This window comes from Dreissena polymorpha, chromosome 2 (genome assembly GCF_020536995.1).
Source record: "Dreissena polymorpha isolate Duluth1 chromosome 2, UMN_Dpol_1.0, whole genome shotgun sequence".
Lineage (NCBI taxonomy): Eukaryota > Metazoa > Mollusca > Bivalvia > Myida > Dreissenidae > Dreissena > Dreissena polymorpha.
In genome coordinates, this window is record NC_068356.1 from 24,355,193 (window position 1) to 24,367,501 (window position 12,309).

Consider the following 12,309-nt stretch of genomic DNA (forward strand, 5'->3'; position numbering starts at 1 on the left):
AAATAAATAACAATACATTAAAAGAACAACTTGTCAAGGCAAGCAAACAGACAGTCACAGTTGGTCACAGAAATATCACCACTGTCTTCTATATAAAACTTAACACACCTTTATCCCTTTTACATTACAACAAAAGAAGTGCATCCTATGTGTATAAGCCTCACCTCAGCCAGGTGCTTGTTGACACTGAGAACAAAGGAGAGCACTTCAAGGGCTTTCAATCGGATCTTTGTTCTTCTTTCAGTCCTAAAATACATCAACAAATCTTTCAGTGCTAAAATACATCAACAAATCGTCCAGTCCTAAAATACATCAGCAAATCTTTCCATGTCCTAAAATACATCAACAAATTGTTCAGTACTAAAATACATCAACAAATCGTCCAGTCCTAAAATACATCAGCAAGTCTTTCCATGTCCTAAAATACATCAACAAATCGTTCAGTACTAAAATACATCAACAAATCTTTTAGTCCTAAAATACATCCACAAATTATTCAGTCCTAAAATACATCAACAAGTCTTTCAGGCCTAAATACATCAACACAAAAAATGTAGCCAGCTGAAAAGCCTCATCATATAAAACATCCCTATCATGGCAACTAAATGCACATATAAAATTTTAATTGTGTAATACCAGGGTTTCTTTATTGATTTGGGGAAGGACCTGGCCTTCTTTTTTGTGGAAAAAAGTATCAACAAATTGAAAAAGAGGAAGACATTTCCAATAGTAAGTTTGAAACTAGGGGGAAATTGCATCATTTTAACAAAATTTTCTTTGGGGAAAGTCCTTTCTCTTGGGGGAAGGGGCCTAATATGGCTCTTGATAAAGAAGGAAAAAGCCTTGAATACAAAGATTGAACACCTTTATTAATCATAAAAAATATTTTTTTATTCACCAGATCCATTAAAATCCACAAAGTGAAAGTTATTTCAGGACTGTTTAAGCATTTCAATATTCAAAATAATTGTTTTTATCAACATAGCTATAACAGATATGATGCATGTTGCCAAATACACTCTCAAAACAAATTTTCTTAAAGTAAAATTCATTTTAATTATTAAATACTTACCTGTTATCTCTAGCTTACCCCTTTCCAAGGGAGTTATTTCATCCGGAAAATATTCAAGCGCTGGGAATCGTCCACCTCTACAAGAATCCAAATCAGGTTAAACATAGTACAATGCAACCTAACAGGAAATCAAGAACCACAACTCATCTTTCCTTTACGCAAACATAAAAAGGCGATGAGCGGGGTGGGAGGTGGGACTTACCGATAACAGGTAAGTATTTAATAATTAAAATGAATTTTACTTTAAGAAAATTTGTTTTAATATCATAAATACGTTACCTGTTATCTCTAGCTGATTTTGCAGCTGCGGCGGGAAGGTTCGCATATTTTTTCCCATCACAGCAGAACCCATATAGAGGGTTTACAGCCAGAGATAGTAGAATCACGTCCTCTTATAATCTTTGTTAGTACAGTATAGTACTTAATTCTCGGATGGTACCAGTGTACTTACGCCATAGAAGAAACTACAGTTTGAGCCACTACAAGAGGACCCAACTTATACAAATTGTCTTGTTGGCACTCAAGAGAACGAAGATAAAAAGAGGAGAAGGTGGTCGGATTCCTCCAGAAAGCAGCTTGAAGCACTTCAGATAGTGGGGTCTGATTAATATAAGCCCACGAAGCCGAAAGAGCTCTTAATTCATGCGGTCTTATCTTAAACAGGGATAAATCCCTCGATGAAAGAGAAGAATAAGCTTTCCTTATAGTCGAGGCTATCCAACGAGAAATAGAAGCCGCAGACACATTGCCCCCCCCCTTTTAATGGAATGAAAAGTCTCTTGCGAGAACCTCGAATAGACTTTACCTTTTTAAGGTAGAACTTCAAAGCCCTGACCGGGCAAAGGAGTCTATCATCATCTTCATGTCCACAAGTTCTAGATAGACTTGGAACTTTGAAGGGTTTGGAAGCCATAGAGGGGAGTTGATTTTTAGCAAGGAATCCTGACTGACATAACAATATAACGGATCCATCAGAAGAGTCAAAACGAAGATGACTATCCTCGATAGAAAGCGCATGAATTTCACTTCTCCGTTTGGCTGAAGCCATAGTAAGAAGGAAAACGGTCTTCCATGTTAGGAATTGTAATGAAGCCTGATCAAGAGGTTCATAGGGAGCCTTAATAAGCGAACCTAGCACACAAGCTAAATCCCATTTAGGAGCAAGTGTACGAGATACAGGACGACTAAGTTCCATAGCTCGAACAAGTTCTGAAATAGCTGGATCAGCACAGACTTGTGAAGACTTAGTGAAAGCCAATGTATGCGAAATCATAGATCTGTATCCTTTGATGGAACTAAGAGAAAGTTTCTTATCATCAAAAAGATAAATGAGAAAATCCGCTATTCGTCTAGCAGAGGGATTGAGGGGATTAATTTTCCCTCGAAAACACCAATTGGAGAAGAGTTTCCAACGAGCATCATAGACTGCTCTGGTGGATTTTCTCCTTGCCGAAGCAACGAGGGTTGAAGCCCTGACAGAAAAACATTTCTTCTGCAAAGATTGCCTGATAACGGCCAGACGTGTAAGTGGAACATTTTTGGGTCCGCATGTAGTCTGCCGCTTTGAGACAGAAGATCTGACCTGTGAGGAAGATTCCTGGGATAATCGTACAGGAGACTGAGAAGATCGTTGAACCAAGATCTTCTGGGCCACCAAGGGGCAATCAGGAGTATCCTGCAAGAGCCCACCCTGATTTTCCCCAATATTTGGGGAATTAGAATGGGTGGGGGATAGGCGTAAGCGTCCAGTTGGTCCCACGCGAACGAAAGCGCGTCGATTGCCCACGCTGCTGGATCGTAAACTGGACTCACATACAGAGGAAGTCTGTGATTGTGTCTGGTTGCAAATAGATCGACCAGGGGATAACCGAACTTGAAAAAGATCTGGTTGGTCACTTCTTGATGAAGTGTCCACTCCGATGGAAGTAACTGGTGTTTGCGAGACAAACCATCCGCCAGGGCGTTGAGGCGACCTGGTATATATTTTGCCAGCAGATGAATGTTGAGTGTTTTGCAAAGAACAAGTAATTTTCTGGTTTCCAGATACAGGGATTGAGAATGTGTTCCCCCCCTGTGCCTGGATGTAAGCCACCACAGATGTGTTGTCTGTTGACACCATCACACAAGAGTCTCGAAGATGTGATTGGAAATGAGATACAGCTAGAAATACTGCTCGCATTTCTAGATTGTTGATATGTAGGTGAGATTCCTGATGAGACCACAACCCTGAAATTATCAGACTGAGAGGTTCCAGGTGAGCACCCCACCCTTCCTTGCTCGCATCCGTTATTAGATATAATGACGGTTGCGGAGGAAGAAGGGGTACTCCTGCCAACAGAGTCTCCTCGTCTAGCCACCACTGAAGATGAGACCTTAAGGAGGGAAGGATTGGAATCTGTGTTAATAGATTGCCTGGAGACCATTTCCAACAAGCTGAGAGATAGTGCTGAAGAGGACGTAGGAAGAGACGTCCCAACTGCACAAAGTCTGCTACTGAGCTCAGGATACCGTTGAGAGGGAGGAATTCTTGAGCTGTTATATGAGATTGGGACAAAACCCAGTTGACCTTCATCAGAAGGTCTGATATACGTTGAATAGACACTCTGACCCGATTGATGTGGGTCAAGAAATTCATTCCCACAAACGTAAAGTCCTGTGAAGGAATGAGGTCTGATTTGTCTACATTGAGAAGGAGCCCTAACGAAAGGAGTTCCTTCCAAGAGAATTCTAGGTTGTACAGAAGCAATTGACGATCGAGCTGGTGTAAGAGCCAGTAGTCGAAATACTGAAGAAGAATAATCCCGTGAACTCTGAGGTGTGATCCGACTGCCGACATTAGTTTGGTAAAAACTCGTGGGGCTGTCGCCAACCCGAAAGGCATAGACCGGAACTGGTAGACTTGGCCTTAAAAAGGCGAATCGCAAGTACTTCCGGTAGTTGGGATGTATAGGAACATGGAAGTAAGCATCTTCCAGATCCAAAGACACCCCCCAGTGCAGGGGTTTGATGGATTCCCGTATGAAAGAAGGAGTCTCCATTTTGAAAGTTGGTTTGAGGAGATACATGTTGAACACTTTTAAATCTATTACTGGTCTCCAGGAACCATTTTTCTTTTGAACAAGAAAAAGACGACTGTAAAATCCTGAAGAATAAGGATCTTGAACCCTTTCTACCGCCTGTTTTTCCAAGAGCCCGAGAATGGACTCTGGAATATGTGGATGCCGAGATACCAGCTCTATAGGGACGCGAGAAAGTGGAGGCCTTTTTTCGAATTGAAAAGTCAGGCCTTTTGTCACAAGAGAATGAACCCATGCGTCTGAAGTAATTTGAAGCCATCGATTTGAGAAGTGGAAAAGTCTGGCCCCGACTGGTATTTCCGGCATCGGAGGTTGTGGCGGTAGAAAGGGAAGGGACCTAGGGCTGATAAGCATGAGGTGCGCCCCTGCCGGTAGAAGGTTTGAAATTCCTCTGTCCCGGCTTGGGTTTGCCCTTTTTCCCAGAATCTTTATTAGAAGACTTGTGTGACAAAGAAGGTCTGTTATAGGAAGACTATTAGGACCTGACCGTGGATTAAAAGAAGGCTTTTTAGAGAAAAGGTTATTTCTCTTAGCCGTCTTGAATGCTGGAACTGCTGGTGGCCTAGAAGCAGGATGCTTAAAGACCCCTTGGCGTTGTCCAGAGTTGTTTCTAGCTAAAGAAGCATGAAGTTGGTCATCCTTGTCAGCTGTGATTGCTTCTTGTATCCTTCCACCAAAAAGGAACCCTGATGTGAGAGGAGCTGTTCTGAGCGAGTTCATACCAGGTTCCAACAGGAAATCTTTAGGTAAAGAAGTAAGGATAAGATCTCTACGAATCCTTAGCATCTCGGACATTAAAGAAGCAGAAGTGTGAGATAAGGCCAGTGTGGTCCGTGAGAGATGAATTAACAAATCACGGAGTTCCTCCGGAACAGATTCCGACCAATCACACACCATTTGTAAAATTGTCGCTAGCATAAAGTCAATTTGGTTAGTCAAACCTAATGATCTACGTTCCCTCATTTCCCAAGTTTCCAACATTGAAAACGGAACAGAATCTGAATTGGAACCACTTGGCATTACAAGAGATAGCTTGCTAATGTCCGGATCTGGAACCGGAAGTTTTGAAAAATCCAACCCAGATGTTGCATGTGGTACAGGAGGTTTGTAACTTTTACTACCTTCCTGGTGTTTTGGATCAGCTAGTTCCTTAGGAATTTTCCATGTTTCTCCTCGTTTTGGAATAGTCTTATTAGCTGATTCCAATGATTGAAGAACAGATAGAACAGTAGAACCAATGGGAAGTCGCGGGTCAGGACGAGCCGTCGACTTAATAACCCTGTTGGGATCAAATGTACGAAAAAGTTGTTCTGTCACAGAAATCGTCGCATTTGAAGACAGTTCAGCAGGTCTTGGACAGTAATCTTCACCAAGAGTACGAAAAATCAGTTCATAGATCTGACCAATCGGAGCTAAATATTGATCCGTCTCAACATTAGATTCTGCATCTGAATCAGCCTCACTCTCTACAACACCAGCGGTTTGTATAGAATCAGCAGGAACAGAAGTGAGACTATCTTGTACCGGATTGTAATTGTCTGGTAACAGCGAATGATCATCCCCGACGTCAGTAAACTGATAATGTAAACCGGAAGATGGTAAATTATCAGCATTGACCGGTACAAAATGTCCCGCCGAATTCTGTATCCATAGTGTATCAGGATTCGACAGGGTAGCTGTAGGGGGTACACGACTAGATACGGTAGATGATACCCGTGGTGTTGAAACTGACGCCGTAGAAGTGAGATGAGCTCCTGAAGATGCAATACGTGTGGCAGTCAACGTTGGAACCGACACATTTGGCATGGAAACATGCGATTCCATAACGGAATACGATGGTGAACGACTATACGAATGGTAAGTCCGATGCTGTCTACATGAACGTTGCCGACGTCCTCGTTTCCTGCAATGTCGATATCTGGATCGGCTGTGCTGTCGAGATGTGGATCGGCTGCGATGAGATCGAGATTTTTTGGAATACCGTCTCCGTGAGTGACGACGTGATCGCTTATGAGCGCCGCGACGATGATAACTGCTCGACGAAGAAGAGCGTGTCCGATGTCCACTCCTTGATGAAGACGATGTATTCGACGACGAAACGGATGTAGAAGAATACGCCGATGATGAAGACCGAGTTCTTCTTGACCGGCGATTGGTGTTATCAATGGCAGGCCTAACTGATGACTGTTGACCGGTGACCGGACCGGACCGGTGATCAATGACCGGACCGGACCGGTGACCGGACCGGTGACATGACTGGACCGGACCGGACCAATGACATGACCGGTGACCGGACCGGACCGGCCGGTCATATTATGACCGGTTACGTCACCGGACAAAGACCGTAGAATGGCGGCTGCCATGTGGTCTGACATTGATCCAGTCGTTCCATGATCAATGTCGCCGGTATGCATGGTGTGAGTCATAAGATCTGATGACGATCGACTGACAACAACACCATCTTGCCCCGTACCCAGTGACTGACAAAACCGCTGGTCATCCTTGACCAGTGGAGTCACCGGGTAATCAACGTCGGATGGAGGTTCGTTGCGTTTGCGGCTGATCGACGTCCTCCGGCGACCTGCTTTTGTCCATACGTCGTAAGCCCACAAATCGCAAACCACACATTTGTTATTAAATGTGCAACCGGTACATGCCAAGCAAGTATCGTGGGAATCCCACCTTGCTTTGATATGACCACAAGAACCTCTATCCTGTAAGTTCATTCTGAAATAAAAGAAACAGAAAGAACCTACAAAAAACAAATTAATGATTATAAATTCAAATAAAAAGTTAAACCACAAAATGTAAACACAAAGAACGCTGTCCAATTGACCTCAATTACTTATTGGGGAATAGGCACGAATTCCTCGTGGTTCACGTGCTCATGACGTCATGTACATGAGCGACGATACAAACAAAGAAACCCAGCAAAAGCAGAAATATGACAATTACTGCAACAAAAAGAATCGAAATATAAACCGAATGATACAAATAAAAGATAAATAAACTTTATCCTTTTAAACTCCGACAAAAACACAGTGAAAAGAACACATAAGTCCTGAGCCTAAAATAGGCGTGCACATGGTTTTATCCGGAAAGGAAAGATGAGTTGTGGTTCTTGATTTCCTGTTAGGTTGCATTGTACTATGTTTAACCTGATTTGGATTCTTGTAGAGGTGGACGATTCCCAGCGCTTGAATATTTTCCGGATGAAATAACTCCCTTGGAAAGGGGTAAGCTAGAGATAACAGGTAACGTATTTATGATATTAAAACTGGTAAGCATGAACCATCAAGCATTACGTAAGCACACAAACTTTTGAATGCTTGATAAAGAATAATTCCTGTAAGTTGGTTTCTCAGTACCTAAGATATTTTTCCAGCAGCTGACAGAGGTTGTGAATCCAGTTCTCAGACCCAGGGCTGATATCTTGAGCAAGATGGCTGATCAGAAGGATCACAGATGGCTCCTGATATACAGCAAGCAGGCACAATAGATTGGAGGTGCGGTCTGGGAAAACAGGGCTTAATGAATGTGCATAAAGTGGCATCCCAGATTACCCTGTGAAGACGGTACAGGCTTATCAGGGACAACACTTTCTTCTTTTTTTGAATTTAATGTTCAAGGAAGTCTCACCTCAGTGAAAATCCGGTTAAGGCGAAAAGTGTCATCCCTGATTAGCCTGTGTGGAGTCCACAGGCTAATAAGAGACAACACTTTACGCACATGTCTTCCCAGAGAGAGACTTATTTTGACTTGTTTATATCATGTTTTGATTATTGCCATTTGTATACATGATACCATACATACAAATAATTCTTGTTTGTGTATATTAATCACAGAAGGCTTTTAATCTGCATTGTTAAAACATTTCTATGTTGTAACTGAGCACAAATAAAATAATAATTTTGTCAAGCAAAGCCTATGGATTTAATTTTTAGTGCAGATAAATTTCAAGCACCTTCACTAATGAAATGATTTGCATCCCTCACAGAAAAAATACCATTGAGTTCTAAACAAGAAGTGATGGAATCTTGCTGACAGTGCTTCATATTTCTTGGTCAGTGACAAATCTGACCTCCCAGTCATTGCTAAAACATATAGTGCACCTCAGCCAGTGACATTGGTCCATTATATGTTTGAGGGCTGACTAGTGGGCCACTTAAAGGAAGAAGGTTCTCAGTGATGTGCACTACTTCTAAAGAGGACACCATTTTAGAGTTGATGAATATAAACTGTCCCACTGAATGTTCTTGAAAAACAGACAAGCCAAATTATAAAAGAGAAACATAGCCTTTTTTGCCTTCAATAAAAAACGTTTTCACTAGAGTACTTGAACAGATAATACACTGAGAATATAAATTTACTAATAACTAGTATTTAAAGAGGATTAATAACTGTCCCAGCTGTAACAAAGACATACAGGCCTCTTTGCAGTGCACATTTCAATAATTCTGAAGAGCCTCTCCAGTGATCCAGAGTAGCAACCGTTCTCATGCAGCTGTTCTATGGTAGTCAAGGTGTCATGCAGGTCAGGGTAGATACGCGGGTTAGCAGATAAGTCCTGGGCATTCTGAAAGCAATTATCTGATACATGAAATAGGGAAAATCAGGCCGTTCCGTAACTGGTAAAAATGTATTTGTCAATCTTTTTTCTTTTTTTTTCATTCGAGATTTGTCCCGTACTCTCCTTAAAATAACAAACCAATCTATATCAATCTCTCAAATGGAATTGGATGTTAAAACTCTGGATTAATCAGGAATAATTCCACCACTGAGCGCAACCAGCAATTCAACAAGTAACATGCCTTCATTATTTTTAAATTACTATGATCAAAGGCAAAACTGATCTGACACAAAATAAAAATACTAAATTTAAAATCCTGGTTTACACCTACCACAAGGGATCATTTATTCTTAAAATTAGTAAATATATGTTCATTGATGACCTGTAACTGTTAGATCATTATAAAATGTTTTTTCCAAGCTTTTTTTCTTGACTTGAATAACGTGCCTAGCTGTCATTTTTGGGAAATAATTAATTAAAAGATTTTAGGAAAATCAATTTTCCAAAGTGGTTACTAGAGTATAAAAGTGGTATTTAATGTTGATAACCTCAAACAATGTGATGAATTTCTCACAAATATTTTAGGTATCAAAATGTTTGTACAATTTACACCTTACAATTTTCGTATTGTTTAAAATCAGATGCATTTAAGTACATCAAATAATGTGCAAAGAATACCTCTAGTAGTCTGAGCAGTGTTTCTAGAATATCAAGGACGATGTCCCAGGTAGAGCTAGGCAGGTCCTTGCCATACTTCTTGACTAGCCTCTGTACGGACAGGGTGACCTCATAGCTCGTGATAGGATGGCCAAGCTGCAGCACCTAGCATAGATGGAGAGTGCATGAAACATAAGAAAGGTGTCATTTAACAAGAGGCCCATGAGGGCCTAAATCGCTCTACTGGCTGGAATCAATAGGGCTCAAGCCCTTGATAGTATGAACAATCTGAGTAAGTTTTAAATAAACAAACCCAAAATGGGAAATTTATCGCATAAACAAGAAGAAACATAAAATTTAAACTTCAAATGGCTCCTTTTCATCAATAAGTTGGACACATTTTCTTCACTCTCAGTGGGGTTCTGGCCCTTGATGATATAAAACATCCGTTGAAGTTTCAAAAGGATAGAACTTTATATGTAAACAAACAAGAAATGTGTTTGTCAGAAACACTATGTCCCTCTCTGCGCCGCTTTGAATTAATTTTTTTACCTTTTACCTTGAAGGATGACCTTGACCTTTCACCACTTGTGATGTGCAGCTCCATGAGATACACATGCATGCCAAATATGATGTTGCTATCTTCAATATTGCAAATGCTAAGGGAAAATGTTTAAGATTTTCATTTTTTTTTCTAAAATTCAAGGAGAGATAATTCTGGACTTATAACTCCGATATTGCTCATTTTTAATAGGGTTTGACTCATCATTCAGATAGAGACACTGTGCAAGTTGGGAAATGATTGGGTGAAAACTGTGGACTTTATTGCGTAAACATGGACTTTTTACTCTGATGTAACCCATTTCCAATAGGGTTCGAGTCCTCATTAATATAAAGACACTGAACAAGTTTGAAAAGAATCAGATGAAAACTGTGGACTTCATCGCGTAAACAAGAAAAGTCTAACGCACACACGCACGACATAAACCATGCATAACATAAGCTCTTCAAGCCTTCGGTCAGTAGAGCTAAAAATGGGCCTTATGCCATATGAGGTCAGGGTAGCTTCAGACCAGCCTGCCCATCCCTGCAGTCTGGCCAGGAGCGATCATGTTGGCAAGATTTCCTAGTCTCATTTAAGGACAGCACAACTCCTGACCAGACTGTGCAAAAGCACAAGCCAGTTTGGAGATACAATTGCTGCATATTGCATAAGACCAGTTTTTGCATGATGACGCTCATATGGAGTCGGTCTTAGTCAATATTGTTGAACAAATTAATTATTACTATACCAGTTTTGGAAAAAAGACCAAACTCAATGTTTGTTTAGGTGTGTAGTTCCACTCATTTCTTTTTAATCTTTCATAGGACGGATTTAAATTTTGTATTGCTCATAAAATTTTACTTTTATTCTTAGTGAGCTAATCTTTCAATCTAAATTTAAATTTGTTCAATGATGTTGGACAAGAAAGATCCTTGGAAAAAAGTATTTAATCATAAAATGAATTCTGAATAGTGTATAATTGCTAGACAGTCTTGTCTTTGTAAAGAATAATTTTCCCTTATCTGTTAACAATGTTAAAACCACTTCGAACAGTTCAGAAAAACAAATGAGACTCCAGTTGTAGGATTCTAGGTATCTTTATAAATTATGAAATGAAATCTTCATAACCAGCTCTTATCTTTATTGGGCATTTAAATTTCAAGCAACTGGGCTAAAGATGTATTTTATGTCTGAAATATAATTTTATGCTAGCTGTAATATTGAGCAAAGCTCTGAGATCAGATGTATAAAGTGTACATGAGTCGCATCTTGGACAAATGCTTCTCAGGAGCATGTGTACATTTGGCGCAGTCTGGTTAGAAGTAACCTGTCTGCTATGAAGTCATGCAACATTATCCCTCTCATTAGTGGAAAGGTAGTTTCTGACCAGACTGAACAAGAGATTGCCAAGCAATATGGTCCCCTACCGGTGAAACTCCACCATTGTCAGTAAAAAAAAAAATTTTTTTACATTTGTTTCCATAGCAATCACAATTTTTGACGTAGGAACAAAATGAATTGATGTGCACAATCACCATATTGCCATCTGTCCATGTTTTAAGTTTCATGAAAAAATATGAAGAACTTTTAAGTTATTGCAGGATCCAGAAAAGTGTGACGGACTGACAGACTGACAGACAGACTGACAGACTGACACACAGAGCGCAAACCATAAGTCCCCTCCGGTTTCACCGGTAGGGGACAAAAATGCACAGGCTGGTCTGGAGCTACATTCGCTGCTAATGGCAGACCCATTTTGGCATGATGCAGCTCACATCCTGTGACATACAGCTGAGCCAAGTCTTACATGGAGGAAGGAAGGTAGGACAGCAGCCGGTGTGTGTTGTAGCTTCTGCACTTTACCTGAACCCCACAGTGCCATGCCAATATAGAAGATACCACCACGCAGTAGATGGTGATCTATTGGATAGGACCTGCAAGAAACCAAAACAGAAATGTTTGTCATACTGCTTAACAGGAACCCAGATGTTAAAGCCCAGTCTTTAAAGTATAATTTAATACATCCTAAACTTAAAAAAAAATCTAATCACAATAAATATGTCTAATTGAATCTGATTCTTACTTACAAAACACATTTTACTATGATCTAGTTAAAAAAAAGCTTGATACAGTCAAGTCAATCTGGTCACCCACATAGGCCATCTTAATATCTCTTGGTGAGGTGTATATATACCACCATGAATATTTCCCATACTGGACTCACTTGGCACCATAAACAATGATCCTCCCATCATTTTGTCAATTCATTGTGCACAAGGTTTTATAATTGTACAAATGAAACGATTCTTATTACATATTTTTTATGAATGGAAGAGTTCATTTATTTACAAATAAATATTACACTTTTTAAACAAAGTTCAGCAATACC

At 40.3% G+C, this 12,309-nt stretch overlaps 1 protein-coding gene across 4 annotated transcripts in view; it reads right to left on the reverse strand.

Moving 5' to 3' along the window:
• Nucleotides 1-12,309, reverse strand: part of LOC127866258 (tuberin-like) — a 133,673-nt gene that overhangs the window by 98,447 nt on the left and 22,917 nt on the right. For all 4 annotated transcript variants that reach the window (XM_052406691.1, XM_052406690.1, XM_052406689.1 and 1 more), the window contains exons 10-14: nt 11,728-11,854; nt 9,398-9,541; nt 8,576-8,725; nt 7,518-7,621; nt 165-246 (exon numbers count right to left, since the gene is read on the reverse strand). In XM_052406691.1, the coding sequence (XP_052262651.1) occupies nt 165-246; nt 7,518-7,621; nt 8,576-8,725; nt 9,398-9,541; nt 11,728-11,854 (607 nt within the window). The remainder of the gene's footprint in view (nt 1-164; nt 247-7,517; nt 7,622-8,575; nt 8,726-9,397; nt 9,542-11,727; nt 11,855-12,309) is intronic.